Source organism: Hylobates moloch, unplaced genomic scaffold, assembly GCF_009828535.3.
Source record: "Hylobates moloch isolate HMO894 unplaced genomic scaffold, HMol_V3 SCAFFOLD_14, whole genome shotgun sequence".
NCBI lineage: Eukaryota > Metazoa > Chordata > Mammalia > Primates > Hylobatidae > Hylobates > Hylobates moloch.
In genome coordinates this window covers 47461563-47487307 of record NW_026652289.1, presented here as the reverse complement: position 1 = coordinate 47487307, position 25745 = coordinate 47461563, and the positions used below count along the sequence as shown (strand labels likewise).

Genomic DNA, 25745 nt, shown 5'->3' with positions numbered 1-25745 from the left:
ACGGGGTTGTCAGCAGCTAGAGGCAAATGCAGGGCCTTCTGAGGGGCTTATGAAATGCCTGACAGAACTGTTTGCCCAGTGTGAAATAGGAAAGCATTTATTCTATTCCCAGCTGTTCAGGGTAGCTCCATGAGCATTCACTCCCAGCATTGCACCCAGCCTCTTGGTTGCACATGCATGTGTGTTGACTGGGATCTTGTGGGTGCCCTATGCAGCAGCCTCAGAAGATCCCTGGGGCACAAAACAGCGGGTACCAGCAAGGGGTACATGCGTGCAGCTGGTGGTGGCCTGCACAGTCCTGCCCAGTAGCAAGGGCTGGAGAAAAGTATGGCCAAGAGGATTTGAAGGGGCACCCAAGGTATACTATCTTCTCCATGAAATTTCTACCCACTGGGGACCTTGGGCAGGTCACAACTCTTCCCTCTACACGTGTTTTGGCCCTTGATTTGCACAATGAGGAAACATTCCCAAATGAGATGATAAATGTCACTTTGCTTGGTAAAAATAACAACATGGCACAGTATGTTATTATCAACTCTGGTGGAGGAGAGCTACAGAGAAAGAATCAGATGGCAGAATCCCATACTTTTATAGGTGAGGAACTTCAGGTTCATGAAGTTGAGGAGCATTTCCCAGGTCATCGACATTAATGACAGAGAGGACTAGAATCCATGTCGTCTGACTCCCTATGGACAGCCCTTTCCAACTCCTCCCCCACTCCCTAAGCTCCCTCATTATTCCAGAGGCTGGGTGTGTTTCCTTAATTCCCCATGTCCTTTTGTACAAGTCCTCTGAATGGGCTTTCTGCACTGTGGAAATTAATCATCAGGGCTAAATAACCAGTAAGGATGTGGGATGAACAGACCTACCTGTCTCCATGAGGTCAGGGCCATTGCCCTTCCCTGGGAATGGCTTTCCCTTTCATTATTTCTCTGGTTGAAGGGCTTCACCCTCACCAGCATAGCTCTCAAGATCTTGAGAAGAATCTTGAACCTAGGAAATCATCTTGAAAGGCTTGTGAACACCAGCTGGATAATATTTGTGTCTTATGACTTGTTTCTAAATAAAACTAGTCTTAACAGCATAAGTTGGTACTCAAAATACCTCTTTTATTATCTAATTAAAAGAGTAAGAAATAAGAAACCGGTCAATTTCAGACCCTGTCACCCTTGTTACAGGATCTATGGAAGGAGGAAGTCATCCTAAATATTGCTAAGGAAAAACCATTCAGTTCCCTCAGATCACATTATGAGAGAGGAAGAAAGAAGAGCTGCCTGACAATTATGAAAATAAGATATAGATGATCTGGTAGTTTTTGTACCAAACTAAAAATAAAACTTATCAATGAATTCAACATGGGGAGTAATAATACCTACAGGTTTTTGCTTTTCTTTTTCTCCTGTTCTTCCAGTATAGCTTCCTTTAAGAAAAATACATACAGCAATAAAAGCTTAGCATCATCATTAATTATAAATCATTAGAAATAATTTACCCAGTAATTTAGCTCATACCTTCATTGTCTAAGACTATTCTGTAGGATTCAATTGATATAAATGAATTAGATATCAATGATCTAATAATCAATTGAAAAAAGATATTGGCGGTTGGGAAGAGGGATTGGGAGATAGTATGGCTGTAATTTAAATTATCTAAGTAGATTTCTTTTCTCAAAATAGTGTACCATTTAGCTGTCTGTATAGTTCAATAGAGCTAAGTGTCTGAATATTTTTGATTGCATTATTTTCTAAGTTAAAAGTAAAAGCCTATATCCCTCACATATATGTATTCGCTCATTTTCAGGTTATATACATGCAACATGGTAATAATCCATTATGTAAATTATCTAAAATATACAAACTGAAATTTTAAAAGGATAAAATGGAAAAATTTAAAAAGAAAGGAGTTTCAAAATGTTTCTCCCTCCCTTCATTGAGTCATTTGGTACATTTCCTGGAGCATGTTCACCTCGCTTTGGAAACAACTGCCCTAGACAATGAACATCAATGGGAGGAGGATGGTTTTGGCTTCCAGCTGAGGGCCAGCGGCTAGCTCTGACCCCGAGCTGCCCACCCCCGCAGGCTGCACAGGCTCATTCACTCACCCTGATGCTGTTCACTATGGCAGCTGTTTTGCTCTCTGCAGCCTCTGGGTTTCCAATGAGGTAATCCCAGGCACAGAACACCCGCCAGCAGAAGGTGTAGTTTTCGTTGGAAGCACTGGCAAGGCTCGTGCGGGAGTTCTTAGCCATCCTGCAAAAGAGGAGCACAAACAGGTTATAGGAGTCTCAGGAATAGGGGGCTGTAGCTAGCACCCACGGAGCCTTTGTGTGAATTAGCATAGGCTGCTCTCCTCTGGGTGGATGCAGCTCCTTGGGTCACAGCTTGGACATGACAGCACCGACTGGATTTCTGCCCATGCGTGTGACCTCAGCAACACTTTGGAACAGTGTGAAAACTGCAATTGCCCATTATTATATGAGTTCATTTGACAAGGACTCCCACCACTGTGGTGCCCAGCAGGTCACTGCAGGCGTGTGTGCCCCAGGAGCCAGCTTTTCTCATCTCTTTGCAGCTGTGATTGTGAAATAAAAGTTTCCTTTGTATCAGTCTTCTTGGAGCTCCTTCCCATGGGAACTCTACCCCATGGGACTCCACATAACGTGCTGCGTCCCTCTTTCCCACATTTCTTTAGATATTTGAAGGCAGGAGTCATGAACCCTCCTTAGGTGAAACTCTCCCTACTTTTTAGAGCCTTTCTCCTGTAATAAGCTCTCCTTTCCATCCATATTTCTTGCTTCCAAGTTTGCTCTAATCTGTCTCTTACATTGTATGTCTAGTAAAGGGCCCGAGTCTTCCTTGTGAGTCCTGGAAGCCACCAGGAGCTAAGCTGGAAAGCTTCAGGGGCACTGAAGGCCCCTAGGTCATTATGCACCTCCTCAAGTTTTGTTTATTTGTTTATTGTCTTTTTTACCTCAAGTGCTTCTATCTGCATTTTGCTAACATGACACAAGTGGGTAGGGTGATGGAGGGGGGTTACACAAATCAAGCAGAAGCAGCAGATGAACCAGCATGGCTGGGGCCAGCTTTTCCCCAGGGTTTGGAGCCTCCCTATCAGTCTGCATTTCTCTAGCTCCCACACAGAAGGCCTGGTGATGTTCTGAGCCAACCTGCCCATTTTACAGATGAGGCCCAGGGAAGGAAGGTGAGTTCCTGCAGGTCTCACTGTGGGAGTGGTGCAGGGCTCCTAACCCCCACCAGATTGCTTCTTTTGCATTTTGCCTCCTCCAGCGATGACCCAGAGGTGCCAACTGCATCACAGCACAGACAAGCCTGGCCTTTGCAGAATTTGTAGCTAGGTCACAGGCAAACAAACATACAACCAAAGGAGGACGTTTTGCTTTTTGCAACCTCTGGTCACCTAGATCATATTGCTTATGTCCCTATTAGTGCAGCTACCACATTGTCTAAAATTACATGAACTGGTAAATCTATATGATTCTTGTATTTCCAGGCCCAATATAGGACCTAGTACAAAGCAGTAAGTGTTCAATAAGTACTTGTTAAAATGACCATGCCTCTTTTAGCCTTCGTTCTTCTCATCTGTAAAAAGGATACAGCTATGCCTTAACTTTACAGGGCTATTGACAAGATTAGATGACATTACACATATCATAACACTTGATATATATTTTGAGAAATCGAGCAGTCATACTTTTTTAAAAGAATGATGAAGCTGTAAGCAAACACTGCCATCCCCACTAGGAAATACGCCAAGGGCAGCCGGTAGCCAGCTCTCCCGATCTTCCTCTCCCTGCCGTAATATCCGTAGAAGAGGACAGAGTACTGGAGGTAGCCCTGCAAAGAAAACAGTGTCATTTCTGCCTTCCGTTCCCAGGTCTCAGAACTGTGGCCCATTCACCCCTTCCCTCAAGACAAGAGTGTGGCCAAGCATCAACCTCACCCCCAGAGACCAGACGGTGTCCAGGTCTTGGGCAGATGAAACCTGCTCCTTGGGGATGGTCTTCCTGGCTGTGCTTCCAAAGGGCTGGCCTGCAATCAGCTGGTGAGAGAGGAAAGCGTGTCATGTGGTCCTCTGGGTGGGAGGGGACCAGGAGAAAATGAGAGGTTGATCTCCATGTGCTTGTGAAAATGCCACACGTAAGAGATCTCCGGGGGTGGATTTCTGCTTGATTTTCATTAATGAAAAATTAATCTCAGGTGGCCAGATATTCTTTTTGCCTGATTAGAGCTCACCTGGATGTACTCTCTCTGAGCTAGACATGGTTTCTATGGGTGGACTATTAAGGCCCCTGTTGGGAAATGACCCATTTACTTTTTGAGAATGAAGTTTAGTTGAGAAATGGATTTTATTTCTTTATATAAATGTAAGGGGCACGAGAGTGCGGTTTTGTTACATGGATATATCATGCTATGGTGAGGTCTGGGCTTTAGTGTACCCATCATCTGAATAATGTACACGGTCTGGGTATTATTTCAACTTTGGGCTGGCAAACTGGCTGGTTGGCCAAATCCAACCCGTGGCCTTTTTGTATGGCCCAAGAGCTAAGAACAGTTTTGCATTTTTAAGTGGTTGGGGAAAAAAATCAAAATAATTTATATAAAATTCAAATTTCAGTATTCATAAATAAAATTTTATTGAAACACAGCCACATTCACTGGTTGATATACTGTCTGCGGGTGCTTTTGTGCTACATGGCAGATTTGAGTCATTGTGATGGACACCAAACAGCCCATGAAGCCTAAAGTATTTATTCTGTGGCCCTTTACAGAAAAAGTTTACCAAGCCCTGCTTTACACAAACACATATATTTTCCTCCCCACAATGATAACCAGAGGAGCCATTTTATGCGACTGCTGTAATGTCTCCTCTTTTCAATGAGTGGTACTTTTTTCTTTCCTGAAACATCTTACCTCTGGAATGACAATAAAAGCACCTGTCATAATGGTGAGCACAATATTAATTCCAAATAACCATCTCAAGAATATGAAATAGGAGGCAACGCCAGATCCAAAATGACCTAAAGAAAGAGAAGATAATGAGAACAGTTTAAATAAAATCCTCATAGTGCAAGAAATCCTACAAAAACAACACCATAATTTTTCTTACATCCACGGGATATAGAGTAAGAATGCCATTATTGTACCAATCGGGGTGTGCCTTCCTAAGTGTTAACTTAGACAGATCAAGATGCCCCTGAATATCTATCAGTTCTATAGGCAGGAAAAGTCTCTAGTTTGCCTAAAATGCTATTTGATAGTCACTTCCCTAATGACTTATTTATCTAAAATGGTCTTATCAAATTTACAATATTTCATGTATGTTAACAAGTATCAGCATCTTTTAAGAATTTGGCATATTTCTTATCTATTTTGCATCATTTTGAGAATTTCAAGGATTTTGCTAAGGGTCTTTTTGCCTTAATTTCAAGATAAAACACCATTTGCTAGATGTTCACAATAGTGGACAGTGGGTGAAGGGTACACGGGAACTCTCTTTCCAACTTTTCTATACATCTAAACTTATTCTAAAATAAAAAGCATAGTAGAAACAAATTTATATCTATTGAGAAAATCCAAGAGCATAGAAGAACTTAGATGAGGATGTAGGCAACAATTTGACAGCATTCTGGAGTAGGTAGTTTTACGTCATTAAAAAAAACTCTTAAATGTTTATTTCAAATCTAGTTTGTTTGTCATAATGAGTAGCAAAACACAAAACATCACAAGGACAAGAAAAATTACCTATTCTGTGATCACTAAATTAAAATCACGATTAGAATTAGTTTCTATTAAACTTTTAGTGTAACCCTCCACAATTATTCTATACAAATAATGTTTTTGTATAAGATTGGCATTTCTCTCCAGCATACATCTTCAATTATCAATATATTACAAGCATTTTCTCTTGCCAAAAATACTGTTCTATAAAATAAATTTTATTGTTCCATTAAGTAAATTTTCCATAACTTACTTAAACTGTTCCCCACGACCTGACATTTAGGACATTTCCAACTGTTCACCAGGGTGAATAGTTCTATAATAAATAATTTCTGTCTACGGTAAGGTTTCCTAGAAGCAGAGCTTTCGAAAGGGATTTGGCTACAGGTGATTTCTTCAGGAAGCACTCTCCATAGAGTAGTTGTGAAGGAGTCAGGGAAGGTCAGGGGAAAGAGCCAGGGAAGGGCACGATCTTAGCTGCAGCCTAGCTGAGTCTATCCCACCAGGAGCTCTGCAGCATGAATTGCACCACTGAGTTGGTCCCACTTGGAGCAAGGGATCGGACTTGAATGCCCCTCTGTCAATGGCCACTGCCTCTAGACTCTAGGTGAGGGATTGGGGTAATAGGTAGTCCTGGGGCAATTCTCTGAAGGGGAGCAGCTGAGTGACAAGCAGTCCATACTCAGCAGCTGAGGAAGGGATAGACTAGCCAAGGAAAGGCAACCTGGGTACAGCACTAATGGCAGCTACTACAGCCTTGTTTGTTTAGTTTATTATGGTTTTCTCTGTTTTTTTTTTTTTTTTTTTTTTTTTTTTTGGAGATGGAAGCATATTACCAAAGTAGACAACATTTTGGAGACTTTTGGTACATATTAAAGCTTTTTAAAAAAGAAATACTGTCCTAATTTACATTTCTGCCAGCATATCAAATTGCTTAATCTATTTAAATATTCAATATGTTTTTCCCAATTTGTCATCTTTTAGCTTTATTTTTTATGTATGTAAATTTTCTTTTTTTAGGTAATTAAATATAACAGTACTTTTTCCTCCTTCACTTTTATGATTAGATATGTCTCCATTCTGCAATCATACCATCTATTATCTATTCAAATATGTAATAGAATTTTAAGTGAAGGAATTAAACTTACTCTTTAAAACAATTGAATCAATTGTTCCAGTGATATTTATGCAGTAGACTGACTTCAATAATTATTGCATGCTAAAAGTCTAAGTGTATTCCTATCTGTTCCTGAATTTTTTGCTTACTCCTTTGATTTGCCAGTCAATTCCCACACTATGCTATGCTGTTTCAATTGTTGTAGCTTTATGATATACTTTAATATCTTGATCATGCAACTTCATTTGCATTCTTCTTTATAATTTTTTATTAATCTCTTGGATATTTTTTCTTCCATATAAGTTTTATGATCATTTTGTTAAATACTTAGAAACAATACATTAAGATTTTTATTTGATTGCATCAAACTTGTAAATTAATTTTTGGAAAATTAACATCTTCCAAATATTAAATCTTTGTATGTGTTTTAACAAGACTTTTCTATTCTGTGGTATAATTTTACCACAGGATATTTTGGACTTATTGTTAAGTCTATTCCAGGTATTGTGTGTGTCAGTGTGATCGAAGACATGATTTATTTATTTTTTGGCATATATTTTCTAAATGGGCACAATTATCTCTATGAAAATGCAGATTTTTGTATTTGTGTTTTACAATTCCTTGAGCTACCCTCTTATTCTTCCTCATAGGTTTTCACTTGATCCTTTTGGGGTTTGCATTACATCTGACTGAAGGAATGAACTGGGAGAGAACAGCAGAGCCGCAGCGGAATGTGGAAAGGCCCACGTCGAGACTGTTCCCATTCTGGTAGGTGGTGGGGACAGGTATCTTGTCTTCTGGGTCTGTTGTCCCATATGGAGCCTGGTGACTCTGCTATGAGAGTGCCCTCAACTGCACAGCATAAGGACCAGAACACAGCAGACTCTCCTTAGGCTGTGACTGGCCACTAGCATTGCATTCCTGCCCCACTCTCCAAGTGTAAATACTTACTCTCAATTTTCTTTATCCTCATTTCCCAGGGAATGAAGATGACCACAAAGTTACAGGCAAGACGAGCAAATTTCCGCCAGAGCTAGACAAGAGGGGTCAGGATTAGAGAGGTCACATTCATGAAGATGGCAATGGCTGTGCAGTACTAGGCACCTAAATGGAGTATACCAGACACTCCCTCTGGTACCTTTAATTATGGATTATGGCTTCATAGTCCTTTAAGCTGCACTAGAACCAAAGTAGCTCCCTTCTCTGTGCTCCTAAGCAGGTGAATGGACACCGGCTTTGGATGAATAATGCCAAGCTGCATCCCCATAGAACATGCACCTCAATACAAACACCACCCGAGCCGTGGTACCTGTATTGAAGTGCATATTCTATAGGGTTGTAGTTTGCATTAGCCATCCCATTCCTGATGAGGGATATCTCTTGCTCTTTGAGAAAAAAATTTTTTTTTAATTTTTGGCAATTACATCTTAAAACCACAAGACACAGTACAAATTACTCGAGGAATGATATCTAAATAAATCCACTTGATCCTGTCATAAACCTAAGGGGGTTCTGAGAGTGCACCCCAGGAATCCAGATGCCTAACAAACTCCCCAGGTGATTACAAGCGCATCCCTGTTTAAGGACCAAGAGTCTAGAGCCTCCCCTGAAAATGATCCCCACCCTAATGTGTGACTCGCCTTCTGCTACAGCCTCTTTCCTGGATAGAGCTGTCGGGGATAAGGTCTAAAAATTTGTCTTGTATTTTTGGCCGGGCGCGGTGGCTCACGCCTGTAATCCCAACACTTTGGGAGGCCAAGACAGGCAGATCACGAGGTCAGGAGTTCGAGACCAGCCTGGCCAATAAAGTGAAACCCAGTCTCTACTAAAAATACAAAAATTAGTCAGGTGTGGTGGCGTGCGCCTGTAGACTCAGCTACTCAGGAGACTGAGGCAGAAGAATCGCTTGAACCCGGGAGGCAGAGGTTGCAGTGAGCCGAGATCGTGCCACTGCACTGCAGCCTGGGGAACAGAGTGAGATTCCGTCTCAAAAAAAAAAAAAATTTTTGTCTTATGTTTTTAAGATGCATTTGCCAAAAGTTTAAAAAACATTTCTCAAAAGCGAATAAAGCAAGACATGTCCTGACACTAGTTCTGCTTCCAACAAAGTTGGCAGGTTGTGCATTTTAACACACAAACAATCTGGGTTTGTGCTGGAAGCAAATGATATCATTGCAGAAAGAGGGATTACAAATGTAATTATGACATTCTGAACTATAAGACCACACATGGTCCCGGTATAGACATGTATGATAATGCCATTCTGGACGTGTCTGCTGAGGCCAGAATGGCTGCTTGTAAATGAAAATCTGAATTTTATCAGAAGTTCATCAGAAGTTGTTCATCTTCTGTTCATGATTTGAGAGCCAACTCAAATACAGCCACTCCCATGAACACAGAATCTCTGTAGCCAGAAAAGAAATTCTCCTATTCGTAAACTCCCCTAGCAATAATTTTTGGTCTCTCTCATAATGTTTATCATATCCTACCTTACATTACCTTAATTTTGTTCACCTGGCTTGTCTCCTAGAGCATAGAGAGGGAGATGGAGGCTCTCTGATCATTTATTCCCCTAGTATCCAGAGGAAGGGGTACACCATCATCCTTTGGCAAGGGTTTGGTGTTGGAAAGCATTGAGTCTCTGGCCTGTTTTAAAGCCCTGAAGTCTAAGAAGCACAAGGCGGAAAGCCAGAGACCTGAGTTCTAGCTCTAATTTCACATCTATCTCACTACGTTTCCCTGGGGAAGTTATTTTATTTCCTTGGATTCCATTTCTCCATCTGTATAAGAAGTAAGATTCGATTAGTGGCATTCAGAGTGCTTTTTAAATTTAAAGTTGTATCAGAATTTTCATACATGCAACAGGCTAAGGCAGGGCAAATCTTATAGGTGGGGGTAAAAATTCTCCCCCACCACCCCATCAGCAGTGCTTGAGGAGCCAGGGCCCTTGGACTCAGGTTAGAGAGCACTGGACTGAATGGCCCAAGATGCTCATTGTGGGAATGAGAGTCTATGCAAGTTGGCCTAAAGGAACTTCTTAAAGGAAAATGTGATTGAAAAAGGTGATTTGTTGGTGACATGTTCAGTAAGGCATGGGGGAATAGTTTCATGTTTCTCTGATGATTTATACCAAATCTTCACAGCAAAAGCCTTGAAACAGGAATAATTCAAAATTTAAGAACAAAGGAAAATCAAAACAAAGAAAAACTAAACTTGGAAGAAATAGATCCTAATTGTGGGTTTGGGTTATTGAGCTTTGGTAACTAAGAATAAGTTCTTTCTTTGGAAAGACTTACATGTCCACCCAGAAGATATTTAACAACATATATGATAGTTCATGAAAAGTATATTTATTCATAGTATGTGATAAGCACCTAGATTGTGTTGACCTATCAACATGTCAACATGAACTATCATACTTGTTGTTAGATATGTGATACATGCACATATCATCATACATACATATGTATGTATACATGTATCATTATACATGTATGTATCATACAGATCTAACAATATGTATGACAGTTCATGAGAAGTATATTTATTCATAGTATGTATTAAGCACCTAGGTTGTGTTTTCCTGTGAATGCAGATAGTGAACACGACATGCAAGATGTCAGCTGGTGTAGAGTTTGCATTCAGGTAGAGACAAGGAAGCCACAAGCAAGTCCATGCCACAATGGGACACAGTCTATTAGGACTGGGGGAGAAGGCCCTTTAAACAAGATCAGGGAAGGTCTAGCTGAGGAGGTCATACTTAAGCTGAGACTTGAATGAAAAGGAAAATGAAAAGTAAATGGGAAGAGTAGCTTTCTAAAAGGGGAGAATAGCCAGTACAAACTGTGGGTTAGCACGAGCTGAGCGTTTTACAGAGCAGGATGGAGAAGAGAGGAGCGAGATAAAAATTTGGATTACCTTACTCGGTGTAAAAACTCTGCTTCTAATAATTCAGCCCATTATCAAGTTATACCTTTAATACATACTGAGTTTACTATTGCTAAAAGTCTCAATAGCTTTTCATTGTTATATATATATTATAGGTCATTTGAATTCAGGTGAAATACTTTATTTCCTGTAGCATTTCAGCTTATTTAGAGAAAACAAAAGAGCTTGGTAGTTCATATGTCTACAAAAAGATAATTTATTTCATAAACTCCATCATAGTGTGGCAGGAATAAGGAGTCATGGGTGATTTGGTCATAAAAACAGATTAGAATTTTAAAGAAGATTTTTGTGAAGAGTAAGAAGAAAGAATGCCAAGATGTGTCCTTAGGGATTCTTTGATATTTTATAATTTTTCAGACATGTAAAATGTATGACCAGCTTTAATTTAAGCTGTCTTAAGAATATTTTTGTTTCAGAGAATCTAAAAAGAGTGTATCTGTCAGTTATCGTCTCTTAAGATAACAAACAAACAGTATAATAATCAACATTGGTGCAGGTATTATGAGACTAATAATGGCGATATAAATCATCAAGGCTTTTAGAAAATAATCTTTAAATATTTATCAAAAGCCAATAAATGGACCACAGTCTTTTCTATAGTAATTGCAATTCTGGCATTCACCCTAAGAAAAAAATTCAAAAAGATAGAAAAATCTATGTGTGCAAAGATGTTCTTCGTAGGGCTATTAATAATAATGAAAAATTAGAAGCAATTTAAATATCCACTAGCGGCCAAATGACTAATTAAATTAATATACATTTATCTGATGGAATACCACACAGTCATTGAAAACCATTAAATATAAAAACTATATAGCAACATGGAAAAAAATAATATAATGGTGTTATGTGAAAAAAGAGGCAAGACAAAAATGTATATACACTACAATTGTGGTATAAAATAATATATTTATGCAATGACTGATGTGAAATTTCTAAAATGATATTATATTGGGAAGTAGGGGGTAGAGAAGGGGAAGTTATTTTTCTTTGTTTCTACACATTTATGAAATGACTTTATAAGCAGATAATTTTAATGTATACTTTTCCTTTAAGTAACTGAATGGGAAAAATAACAAACAAAAACCTTAACATTTTGTATTATAAAATGAGCATTGGCGTATACCTGCAACTTTCTCATTGTAAGAAATACGGCTGTATACAGGCACACAGTGAATCAAACCTACCAATATGGGTGGGATTAACTCAGGAAAGGTGCTAGATCACTTTTCCCATCCTTTCTCCTGATGAATTAGGCTTACCCAGTTTCACACAATTGGGAAGGGAAGGCATCTAGGACTAAAATTCAAGTCGGGAAATTCATACTTTTCAACTCTATCATCCTGATCTACAGCTGTATTATAGACTGGCACTCGCAACCTGTGCATGATGGCAAGTGTGATGGCAAACACAACCTCCTGGCTCTGGAGACCACAGTGCTCATGTGTGTGGTTTTTTTTTGTTTGTTTGTTTTTTGAGACAGAGTCTCACTCTGTCGCCCAGGCTGGAGTGCAGTGGCGTGATCTCGGCTCACTGCAAGCTTCGCCTCCCGGGTTCACGCCATTCTCCTGCGTCAGCCTCCCGAGTAGCTGGGACTACAGGCGCCTGCCAACAAGCCCGGCTAATTTTTGTATTTTTAGTAGAGACGGGGTTTCACTGTGTTAGCCAGGATGGTCTCGATCCCCTGACCTCATGATCCACCCCCCTCAGCCTCCCAAAGTGCTGGGATTACAGGTGTGAGCCACTGCGCCCAGCCACATGTGTGTTCTTTACCTCTGCACCTGCTGCTTGGTAGCCTCGGGTCCTGGTCAGCCTCCCTTCAAACTTCAGCACAATGTCCTTCGCTCGTCTAAGAGAAAAAAGACATGATGGTGAACACAATTTTATCACACTTACAATTTCTGCAAAATGTGTAAAAATGCAACATGAATAGGTTGCCATCTTGTCCTGAAAAATGATAAGCACAAGATGCTGTGAGAGAATGGAGTTGCACAAATACTTCATGGTCTAATTTTTGGTAATCAGAAATGCCTTAAAATTTTTTTCTTTAATATTTAAATGCATGCATAATCCAAAATGATGAATTTATACCAAAATTAGCTACAACTGAATTTCTTAAAGGCCTTCCCTGATTCTGGTGCTTGGCTGGGAATTCTGAGCTTTGGAAATCCTGGTGGCAGACATGTGCATCTCGACCTCTCCACTTAGCAATTTTCCTCTTGCAGTCAATTGTTTGAAAGTGCAAATCAGACCTGGCTTCAGAGAATCTGCCTCAAGTAAAGGTTGGTGTCTGATGAATGGGAGCAAGAAAGTCATGTCTACATAGACATGAACAATCTGATTCACCCCAATCAAACTTCTAACACACTGATTGATCACTTTTGGATTAACCTGATATCTCTGCCTAAATGTTCAGTCCTGAAAATGGACTAAATTCATTGGGATAGACAGTTAAATTCACACCTTACATGAACAACAGGATTAGAAAATAAATGTTAGTGCCATGGACAGACTGAAGCCAAAGACTCTTAGAGAGATGAATGTCACCTTCAAGGTAACCTAATCATATACGACCCCATGCAGAGATGCTCATTATCTGATGGTTGGACGCCCTCTGCTTGATTATGTTCAGCGTTGAAAAACTTAGTTTTTCTGAATTAGCCACTTTGCTAGTTTGACAGGTTTACTTGGGAGGGTGCTCTGGTCTGTGCATCACAGCAACCCCCAATAACACCCACTGGTCTGAGTACTTCCTTGGAAAACACAAGGTACAAGCCAACTCCTTTATCCACAGACAGGATGATCTCTCCAAAACATTACCTAACCAGAGTTCCTGGTTTTGGATCTCTCTTCCTACCATTGCAACATCTCCATCTTAATAGCCCAGCCAATGCATTGACTTCATTCTGGCCAGAACCAAAATGTAGGTCAGGAGCAAGGTTGATATCCTACCTCATACCATGCCTACCATGTTGGGGCCATCTTAACAGAACTGTCTGCTGCAAGTATTTAAAAAGTAAAAGCCTATCGAAGTCAAATAACAATTCATTTTATATCCTTATTTATTTTTTATTTTTTTCTGAAAATATTTAAACATTTTATGCACACCTATTTTGGGTCGAGCATAGTGGAATACAGAGTTGCCTAAAACAGAGTTTCCACCAGGTGGGGTGGCTCACACCTGTAATCTCAGCACTTTGGGAAGCTGAGGTGGGAGGATTACTTGAGCCCAGGAGTTCAAGACCATCCTGGGCAACACAGTGAGATCCCATCTCTACAAAAATATTTAAAAAAAAAAATTAGCTGGGTGTGGTGGCACATGCCTGCAGTCCCAGCTACTTGGAAGGCCCTGGTGGGAAGATCACTTGAGCCCAGGAGTTTGAGGCTGTGGTGAGCTGTGATCCAGCCACTGCACTCCAGCCTGGGTGAGAGTGACACCCTGTTTCATAACAAACAACAACAAAAACAGAGTCTGTGCCCTGGAAGAGATCACTACCTAATAGGGATGACAGAGACCTTTAAAGACAATGACTGAGAAAGAGTGGGTGTGACAAAAGCTATGGCAGAGGGGTGATTGGGTGTGGAGGTAGCAGGGAGGGGTGGCCCAAACCAAGGCCCAGTCATAGACCTATGCTGATTTTATAGGAACTGACCACTTGCTTCCTACAGGGGAATCAAGCATGTCCTATATCCTCTTAGACAGGTGGCTCTTGCTCCAGACTCAGGGTTAGCTCACTCTGCTTTCATCGGCATCCTGCTACGCTCTCTTGATTCCCAAGCAGTCAGGGTTCCATGCTTTTTGCACCTTCCATAGAAGCACTGTGATGAACCTCAGCAAGTCCAATGAGGGAAGTGTCGGTCCAGTAGTTTCTCAAGGTGATGGAGAGGAGATATGTGTGGCAAGGGGATGACAGATGGAGGTGCTCAGAGGGCCAGCTGCACTCTGAGACCCTGGCCGCTGGCTGAACACATGGCCGGTGTCAGCCATCTTGGGGTTCTGGATGTGTTACGTGGGCCAAGCAACATGGCAGAAGGCCTGGCTTATTCTTTGGTTTCTGAAGTGGCTTGACAGAAAAGTTACCATTTGCTCTGCTGTCCCCTCAAAGTTAAAGAGACTTAACCACCTATTATTCAGATAACAATTGATCATCATCATTTCGGAACGATTTAGCAAAATTCTAATAGAACCTATTTCTTTTTTTTTTTTTTTTTTTTTGAGACAGAGTCTGTCACCCAGGCTGGAGTGCAGTGGCATAATCTCGGCTCACTGCAACTTCTTCCTCCCAGCTTCAAGCAATTCTCCTGCCTCAGCCTCCTGAGTAGCTGGGACTACAGGTGCCCGCCACCATGCCCGACTAATTTTTGTATTTTTAGTAGAGACAGGGTTTCACCATATTGACCAGGCGGGTCTCGATCTCCTGACCTTGTGATCCGCCCGCCTTGGGCTCCCGAAGTTCTGGGATTACAGGCATGAGCCACCGCACCCAGCCAAGAACCTATGTCTTTTTTTTTTTTAAAGAGTAATTGCTCCAATGATTACTTTGGTTAAATTCCTGTGTTTCAATACAAGAGAACACTGGACTTGGAATCAGAAATCCTTGATTTAAAGCTTAATTCTAGCACTCAGAAACTGTGTAGCTTGGGTTAGTCTCTTAGCATCTCTGAGTATCAGTCTTCTTGTCTGAAAAAAGGACATAATGCCATCCTTACTCAAATAAATGGAAACAACAGCAGCTAGTAACAGACATGAAAGGCCCATGAAGGATAATTACTTGGAACATTTTGAGTATCAAAACTATGGATGACTTTAGCTATCTTTCACAGTCACCTGCAGAAGAGGCTGGTCAGACTGGAAGAACATCACCTGGAATGCAAATCTAAGGAAGAAATGATTTGATGGGAAAGAAATGCAAGCCTAATACATGGTTGATGTGGAGGTAAAGAGATGTCTGCTTGGCATCTAGAAAAGGGAAGTGAAGATCAAGATAGGACAGTGGTTCTGTCCACACAGCAGGTGCCTGATGATCAGGCATAGTGTCTGCTTTGCCAGGAAGCTCCACAGCACAGGTCACAGTAGCTCAATGGTACAGGCCATGAAGGCAACTCTGCTAACTCCCTTTGCTGTGACCCCAGGTATCAGAATCACTATTCCTTACTCACTCTTAGTGAGTGACTGTTAAATACCAGATACAATGCTAAGCACTCACAGGGTTCATCCCATTTGATCCTTCAACAAACTGCTATTAGTGGATCTCAAACTTGAATATGCAAAAGTATCAACCTGAATGCATGTTAAAAATACAAGGACCCGAGCTCTCCCTTGGTTTGATTCAGTAGGTCTGAGAGCAATCAGGGATTCTGAGTTTTTAACAATACCCGGAGAGCTTAGTGGTTGACATTTTTGGAAACGTGCTGCAGGAAGTTAAGGGCTATTCCTAACCATCGCTTCAACTTTAAAAAAGAAAAGAACTGGTATTCAGAGAAATAAGAAAATTAATGTCACATAGATAGAAATTGGTAAAGGTAGATTTGAATCAGGGAATCTGTTTTTAAATCTTTAGCACTTTATTATATAGACAGACTATTTAATATGACTCTAAGTATCATAATAATCTGGCTTCCTATAAAGCCTTTTTTTTCAATTTTTTTTTACCCAGAGGGTGGTAATAGCCAAGCAGCTAAAATGAGTATCTCTTTTCATATTGGCTTACTGCTCTGTCTCTAGTAAGTGAGATAAGCTTGGAGAGAATATTAAAATCTAGTGTTTAGAAAGGAGGTAGAAGATAAAAGACTCTCCACCAACACATACACACCCAACACAGACACACAACTCTTTATACTCTCTTTCTCTGTGTCTGTCTCTCTTTCTCTGTCACACACACACACACACACACACACACACACACACACACACACACACACACACACACACACACACACACACACACACACACACACACACACACAGACACAGAGGAACTGGCTTCTGGACCAGCTAGACCTCTCAGATATCTTTGTGACTTTGCTAATTCAGGTCAAGAGTGACTGAGCCACTCTCACATGAGTCTTTATCCTCGTTGCCATGGGCAAGGCAAGGTGGTTTATCAGAAAGCATGCTTGTAACGATAAATAATGGCCATTGAGGCCCTTACCTCAATGCCCTCAGCTTCTGTCCCATAGTCCAGGGTCTGCAGCGAATGTTTGCCATGAGATCTTTCTGGAACTGTATATTCTGGAAGATTTGTTCTGGATCATTGCTGTCCCCTGTTTCATCAGCACTAAAGCTGTCATCCAAGTTGCTGAATGATCAGGGCATTAAGGAGGAAATCTGATTAGAAGAATTGCTTCCAGCAAAGATCATCTTGCCCTGGGCACAAGTTCAGCATCTCACTGCCCTAGGGTCATCTGTATGAAATGTGTATGTGTTTGTGCATGTGTGTTTGTGTGTGTGTGTGTTTGTGTAAAGGGAGGGACCCTCAGAGACAGATAATTTGGCAGTGTCAGTAGCCTGTTGAAACACATTTATTGGATTCAATTACTTCCACTGGGTCATTAGAAGATAATGATTTCTCAGGGTGCATGATATCAGAAAACACAAGATGAGACAAGAGGGTACTTAGGTACTCTTGGATTCCTGAGTAGCAGCAATTTGGGTAGGCAAAATAATTTCTTTTTCAGGCTCATTGAAATAATCAGCTAATTTTAGAGGCAGGACTCCTTATGTTACTTGAAGGTAACATAAATCAAAACTTCTGCCACTCAGAAATCCCTCTTCACCCTTTCACATCAATTCATTTTCAGCCTGAGATAACCGAGGCAGAGCCAGGCAAAGCAATTTCTACGAGCGAAAGATTAGCTAAGCAAATTTACATGGGCGAGATATTTCAGGGAAGTAGATGCTCTCAAGAGGAACAATTTTCCAACATGTAGTAACATTTACTCCCAGTTACACTTAATATGCTTATCCTAATGCAACTTTTTGAGAGGAGTTAAGAGTATTCATCTATGACTTTTAGAAATAAAAGATTTCCTTTGTTATTCTCTAATTCGTGTTGTTTTTACTCATTTAGAGAATTTTTTTCAATTTCACCAAATTAAATGGCAGCTGTACTAGACCTTTATAAATATTTAACAAATTCGAATAGCACTCTCATCCACTTCTAACTAACCTGAAGGCTTTTCCAATGAACACTTTATTTATCATGATAGACATATTATCTGCTCTCTCGATGTTGCTGATTGAGTGAACATAGAGAAAACAGGGAAACATATCTGTGGGTTTGGCCAGCTATAAAGCCAGGTTGGGATGCAAGCTTTTGGATTCTGACCTCCTGGTCAAAAAGCAGCCAGAAGAATCATTTCCCTCCATGCCCATTGCTGAGGTTGCCATCCTAGTTGTACCACAACCTGGAGAAGTGAGTTTCTGAGTTCATTCTGAAGGACAACTGAGCAGGACAGGGACTTTGTCCCTGGCTCTGGTGACCCATGCATTCCTTCCTCATACACCTGACTCCTCTGCCCAGCTGATGAATGGGGGCCAGCTCACCTGAGCAGCAGAGATTCCTGGTAGAGGTAGCACTGGCTGGCATTTCTCCGGATGCCTCTATAGCGCTGGGATGCCTTCGAGGTTTTCATAGGAGCCAACCCACTGCTAACGATCAGAAGCTGGACAGAGAGCTGGGAAGTTGGCAGGCAAAGGTCTGTTCCGAGGTTTCTGAACGGAAGCAGCGGAGTTTGCTCTGCCTGCTAGTTCTTAGGAACAAGACTGTGTGTTTGCAGCTGGTGCTCTGAGCAGGGAAGAATCCAGGAGGCCAGTCATGCATATTTAATGTTAAGGTGGCTGAGGCGCACAGATTGGCTGGAGTCTAGACAGCCAAGGGTTTGGCCCGGTGATCTACAGATCGCTTGGTGCTGTACAAATGATCACATCTGTTAACCCCTTATGCCCTGACAGTCCTGGATGGTTTGCAAAACACTACATCTGTGACCATGGCTGGTGTTCACAAAACACTGAGGGAGTACAAAAGGCAAGGCTTAATTTCCCTAGTTTTTTACTCTCATCGAAGAGGCTTAGAGACAGTAAGGACCTCGCTTGTGTTCATACAGTGGAGTTGAGGAGAGGCACAGCCATCACATTTTATTTTTTCTTGTTCAGTTTTTTCTCAACTTAGTTTCTATTTTGAAAAAAGTCGAATCCTTAGAAATGCTGATGGAACAGTACCAGGAATATCTGTACACTCTTAACCTACATTTACCAATTGCCACATTTTGCCACAATTGCTTTATTTCTGTCTGTATCCTTCCCCCACCACACACCATTTGAAAGTAGATTGCAGAAATAATGACACATCAACCCCAAGTACTTTCAGCATGATATTAATAATAATCAAATTAACGTCTTATTACATTTTACCTTTACCATACATGGTCACATTAATCAGCACGATGACTCTGAGACTGAGGCTAAAAGAAATAAAGAGACTTCCTATAGCATTTGGTAAGAAAGGAAGACTTTGATAGAGATTAGACTCTCACCTTGATATTCTGAAAATAGGTTGCCTGCTGTAAAATGGGATGAGTAGTCATCCTAGTCCTTCAGCAAAGGTCAGCAGCTTCTCCTCCCCTTCCCCAGCCATCAGCAGAATGGAGCCTGGTTCCTTTGTCACCTGCAGACTCTCACTGTTAGCCATGCATTGGGATTCTCTGCCAAGAACCTCATTCCTAAGTCCAAGACTTGCCCAGTTTCACAGTGTAAACCTCTATTTGCTACTTAACACAAGAAATGGTTTGACTGCAGTGAGGTTAATTGCACCTTTGTAGTAACAGAATGGGAAGGTGCAGGACTGGAATAGACATGACTCTTTCTATTGAACATTACCTACTGCACACTAAAGACTCAATAAATGGGTGAATAAATAACTGAAGTGGACACCAGACAACAGAGCAGAAAGAAAATCCACCAGCTAGTTTTCAGATGTGGGGCTTCTGAGAGAAACTTCATTCATTTGTCCACTCAATCCTCCACTAATTCATTAGCAAATAATTGGAAAGCTCTTACCACACACTGAACTGGCAAATGTAAGCAAGAGCCCTAGCCCAAGGGTTCAGGGACCATCAGGCAAGTGTTCAGACCTAGGACTGAAAACATGGGAACAAAGTAGAAGGCTGAGTGCCAGAGCTGGCCTTGGGTCAGAGATGGATCCGGAGCCTCTGGGACCAGGTCATCTGTCTGCCAATTTGTTTGAGGCCATTTGGCCTGATGCTCTTTCTGGTAACATTAGATAAAATGTGTGTTTATCAAATGGACAAATGGCTTATACAATAGAATTACTGCTAGCCCCACTGGGATTTTTTGCATTCTTTCAGAGATCTTTACTTATCTCAATCATTCCTGAACATTTCAAAGATTTTTTTCATCCTACTTTTTCTAAAGCCCCCCTGCCTTATTTTGAAATATTTACTCAAAAATTTAAAATATTTTATATTAATCTCACTCAAGTATTTTGAGCGTTTTTGTTTCCTTTTGATGTTATATATACATGTATATTGCAAGGAGAGGTAAGGAAAGGTAGTAGCAAATTTTGCAGTACACAGGGATTTATTAAAACAAATTAGAGCAAAATCCATCTTCTTAAAATTTCATATTCATTCAGGTAATTCTCTCTGGCACTATAGGTGAGACAAGTGTCAACCTTAAATAATGAGATTCAGAAAATTAATTCAGAGATTAAGAATAGAGTTTATTTGAACACAGAACTTGAGGGTAGCCACCCAGGAACCATCTAGTCCAAATAAATGGGATCAGCATTCCAAAGTGGAGAAGTTAAAGTTTTACTTATATAGGCAGAGACAGAAATTTTAGCCGGATTAGATTTTCTATATGAGACCAGTGCCTATGGTTATAGATTGCTGCATTCTAAGGAAGATGACTTAATTACTCTGTGAGAAGGGGTAGTGATCTGGGTGGGGGGGTCTCATCTCTGATGCCATTTGGCTTTTCTAATTATTTACACGGAAGAAAAGGCAGAAGTTGCAGCTGTATGCCACATGACTCAGGCTGCAAAGCCACATTCTTCTCAAGGCTAAGAATAATTTCAAGTTCCAACAGCATTAAGTTTAAATTAATTTTAATAATTAAGTAATTTATTGGCCGGGCGCGGTGGCTCACACCTGTAATCCCAGCACTTTGGGAGGCCGAGGTGGGCGGATCACAAGATCAAGAGATCGAGACCATCCTGCCCAACATGGTGAAACTCCATCTCTACTAAAAATACAAAAATTACCCAGGCGTGGTGGTGCGTGCCTGTAATCCCAGCTACTCAGGAAGCTGAGGCAGGAGAATCACTTGAACCAGGGAGTCGGAGGTTGCAGTGAGCTGAGATTGTGCCACAGCACTCCAGCCTGGCAACAGAGCGAGACTCCATCTCAAAAAGATAGATAAATAAAAATAAATAAAATTAAGTAATTTATTGAAACTAAATGAAGATAGGTTGAATAAAAGATATTTAACTCTATTTTTAGTATCTAAATCATAAATTAACTGAGATAATTAAATAGGAATTGCAACTTTTGATATGAATCAATTGTCCTTGTTTTTTGCCTAATTTTAAGGAAATGTTGATTTCTAAACATTTTTATTATGAAGTTAATGTATAATCATCAAACAAAATGGAAACAATAGGAAAATCAGAAATAGCAAAAACCACCTAGAACAATATTGCTCAATGATATTAACTATTAATCTTTTCAGCTTTTTAGAAGTGCATATTTTTCTTTATATTTATATATTTTGTGGCTGTACTGTATATGTGTATTCCTCTTACTTTTTCCATTGATTTTTGTATTTAAAGCAATTTCCATGTTTTTAAAAAATTTTCTGTGGGCGTATTTTACCAATAGGCTATTGAGTGGTGATATATTCTGTCTAGGATGTGAAGCATTTAATTCTGCCCCATTTCTCAAACATCCATTTTGTTCTCCCTAGTACCTTTTTTTTGTTTTTGCTTTTGTTTTTTTGTTTTTGAGACAGAGTCTCACTCTGTCACCCAGGCTGGAGTGCAGTGGCACCATTTTGGCTCACTGCAAACTCTGGCTCCCAGGTTCAAGTGATTATCCTGCCTCAGCCTCCCAAGTCGCTGGGATTACAGGTGTGCACCACCACACTCGGCTAATTGTTTTAGTACAGACGGGTTTTCACCATGTTGGCCAGGCTGGTCTCGAACTCCTGACCTCAGGTGATCCACCCACCTCGGCCTCCCAAAGTGCTGGGATTACAGGCGTGAGCCCAGCCTCCGCCCACCTTTTTTTTTTGGCCATCGATATGTTCTGCTTTTCGCATCATTTCTATAGAGTTAGTTTTTCAGGAGTGAAATTACTAGATCAAAAAGAATATTATTTAAGAAAATTCAGTGTTGTCAAATGAATGTTGCTGCCTTTACATTTATATTGACTTAATGTGCTTTTATTATTATTGGTAAAATGAGTTTTTAATCAAAAGTTCACTTTTTTCTATGGTCTGTTTAAGGTTTCCATGGTCTGATTTTTACAAACTCCCTCTGAGTACTCCTCAGCATTATTTTGGGCAGTGTGTTCGAGGCGAGGCTGTGATTGCAGCCTCTCATTCTCCAGCGGGATGGACTTGGATGCCCTTCCCCATTTCCTCTCTAGACTGCTGCTCCTCTGGGTGCTGAAGGGCCAGGCAGAAAGAGAACATAGAGAGGATGTTGCTTTCTGAATGCAAGGAGATTAATTACTCCACATGCATTGACTTCCTCTGACAATTTGATTAAAGGTTTTAGATGCCCTGGATACATTTAAGTTAAGCCAGAATTTGTATGTAGATAAAATGACAAAAAAATCCAAAAATCAAAAAGGTTCCAAATAGTGTCAATATGGGCTAAAATTATTATTTCCTAGACCCACTGCTTACAGGATCTATGGGGTGAGAGAAAGAAGGTAGTGAGGGAGATCGAGATAGCAAGTGAAGGCCTAATTGTATAACATATGAATCTTGTTCAGTTCTAAAAACAAAACAAAACAACAATAAAATTTAGTTATAAATCCCAGAAGGTTTCATCAGAAATGATCCGAAGGCTTAGCTTACAGGGACAAAAACATTTATTTCCTACGTCATCAATTAAAGAGTTGTTTTCCTGCTAAGTGAATTCTATTCTGAGAAATTAATATCCCTGGGCGCATCCTAAAATTTATATGTGAGTCCAGCGTGTTCCATCAGCAAAGCCAAGGCCTCTTTTCTGAGTTATCAAATTTTCAGCTCTGGATTTTGCAAGACAACCTTTCCCATTTCTGGGACATATTTACACCTCTGTTACGTTGTTTTAGCAACCCCAAAAGCTTTTGCTTGAAGTTTAGAAATATGTTTTGGGTTTGGAGAATATTTTTCAGGGAAGATTCTCAAGAAGAGATTGTTTTCAATTATCTGAGTAACAGCTGAATTTGTTGAGGCATGAGAACAGTTTTTATTTTTATTTTTGGATTCCACATGAAATCATTGGTGGCAAATAAGTTTGAAACTGTGCAGACCCTCTGAGATTTCCCTTGGGGTCCTGTGATACTCTGTAACTCTGTTACACCTTTACAAAGTAGTCCGAGATTCATAGATGGATTGGTGGGGATGGGAAGTGGTGTCCTTTGCTACATTGCCCCTTGCATTAAGTGAAGATAGATTCTCATCACCATAATAGAATCCTTTAAAAAGAGGAACAAATCATCAGATAGGTTGTTGTTGGGATATAATTGTAACGCTGCCCTGTCCCATCAGCTGTTAAGCTTCCTCAAGGAATGAGATTCCTTTTCATCTATGAGTGTATCTAAACACATAATCTGTCCTAGGAGACAGAAAAAAATTGAAGTTTCTAAAAAACGGGGGTAAAAGAAAGCAGCTGAATTCCTTGTCAAACAACTATTTAGTAATTGGCTGAGAGTTTTCTTGAACGATTTTTAGACTGTTTGTATTTTCCCAAGTATTTGGGGAATATTAGAAAGCACAGCCAACGTCTCAGGAGGGATGAGCTCCCAGCATTTCTTCACGTCCTTACAGAAATGCTATGTCTCCATCAGCAGATGGAAGCCAAATAGCATCTGGGATCAGCTGAGACAACAGAACAGAGCAGATTCCAGACAAAACAGTATTTACGATATGTTGATCTACCACCAAAATATGAAGTTTTTCATGTTTTGCTTTGGTCTCGATGTGATATTTTAAAACCCCTTCTTTTAGAAAATTATATTCATCTTTTCCTCACATCTCTTTTCATCTTATATTTTCATTTTAAAATAATTAATGGTCAAATAGGGATTGAGGTATACAATGTGATGATTTGACATATGTATATGTTTTGTAAAGATTACCACAATCAAATTAATTAACATGTATTTTTGACGTATCTTTTCATTTCTTGTTTTATAAAGATCTTTCAAAATTCTTTTCCTTAACGTGCAAACCAATTTAATTCCCCAAAGCAAGGCCTTTTAAAAATTAAACTACTCCTGCCCTCGTTTTTCACTTTTAGTACTTTACCTTCTTTTTAAATAATATTTTCATAGGTCTAATTAACACCACATTTCTGCCTCTACGTTTGATGATTTTGAAGAAGGAGAGTTCTGTTTTGGCATGTGTATACCCACAAATAGTCTTCATGTATAAATTATATTTCCACCTTAAATCTCATCGTATATATAAATGCCATGATGGTCTTTACAAATCATCTGGGATTTTATATTACTCATAATTTTATATTACTCATAGTTTTATATTGCTTGTTTAGAGATTTAAAAGCCTGATGAAGGAACAGCTGAACTCAGAGAAACAGCAGGTGAAAGTAAATTTTTTATTTATTTTTTCTTCCTTTTGCCAACATTCTGCATCACCTCGTTTCTAGCCTCACTTTCATTCCAGCAGCTTCTAGGGTGTGGCTGTGGCCGTCTGGCTTCCCTTCTATTGATACCTCTGGCAGCCTTTGAGGAATGAGGGGATTTGGGGGTTTCCACTGCAAACATGAGGGAGTAGGTTGAGTGCTTCTTTGTTGAGGTGAGCTTCCCTGATGGGGTTGAACCCTGTATATCAGAAAGAACCCCAACCACCCTTTTGCTATTTCATAGTGAAACATTGCATTGAATCTCCTGGAGAAGACATAAATGAATGTTATGGCTGTGGAGTGGTAAAAGAGATTGCAAATAAACAGTCTTCGTGTCTCCTGGGGGTGCTTTTTACTGAGCAAACATAGCTAAGCTGGAAATGTGTTTTCCAGTATTCCATTCTCTGTGTGGTGCTGGTCACAAAGAGACTTGTGTGTCTAAGTCTTGGAAGGTGGAAGAGAAGGAGCTGCCATGTTGTGTGCTCTGAGGTGGGTAAACGGCACCAGACGCTGTGGCAGCTCACACAGGTCTGTTATCTGCTAGCCTTGCCTTGCGGGTGGGGCCGTATCCTGAGCCTCGCACGACCTCAGCTCCCACTGGATCTCTTCCTTCAGCTCCTCTGAGCCCTGGGCCAGATGTGTGTACAGCTCCATGGTGAAAGCCACCAACTTTTCCAGTAGGTCTTCTGCATCTTTTGGATCGGAGGTGGTGAGAAAGAGAGGTGGGCTCTATTTCATCCTTTTGAGGGGAAATGGGAAAATACCTTTTGTCCTCTGTTTCCTCAATTTCACACCCAACTCTCCTTCCTAACTCCCAGTCCAGGCGACATAGAACAAATTCAGCCCAGTATCAGATACTACCTTTACAGAGATTTCACAACCAGTCTCACCACTGTGCAGATCCTAATCCCTGTTATAAATTCTATATATTGGTTCTGTTTCTCCAATTGAACCCTGACTGAAAAAGCTCTTCATGGCTACTGTTGCCTGCGAATTTTATCTCTTGAATTAGTAGATGGTTATACTGCTCTGCCAGGACGGTTTGACTTCCTGAACAGAAAGCGT

At 40.4% G+C, this 25745-nt stretch overlaps 1 protein-coding gene across 1 annotated transcript in view; it reads right to left on the bottom strand.

The window, feature by feature from the left end:
- TMC3 (transmembrane channel like 3) overlaps window positions 1-18985 on the bottom strand; it is a 40755-nt gene extending 21770 nt beyond the window's left edge. Inside the window, exons 1-9 of the mRNA XM_032175575.2 lie at window positions 18350-18985; window positions 16956-17102; window positions 12577-12652; window positions 7807-7888; window positions 4932-5038; window positions 3961-4059; window positions 3712-3854; window positions 2102-2249; window positions 1377-1420 (exon numbers count right to left, since the gene is read on the bottom strand). Coding sequence (XP_032031466.1) covers window positions 1377-1420; window positions 2102-2249; window positions 3712-3854; window positions 3961-4059; window positions 4932-5038; window positions 7807-7888; window positions 12577-12652; window positions 16956-17102; window positions 18350-18438 — 935 coding nt within the window. The 5' untranslated portion in view covers window positions 18439-18985. The remainder of the gene's footprint in view (window positions 1-1376; window positions 1421-2101; window positions 2250-3711; window positions 3855-3960; window positions 4060-4931; window positions 5039-7806; window positions 7889-12576; window positions 12653-16955; window positions 17103-18349) is intronic.
- Window positions 18986-25745: the final 6760 nt, after the last annotated feature.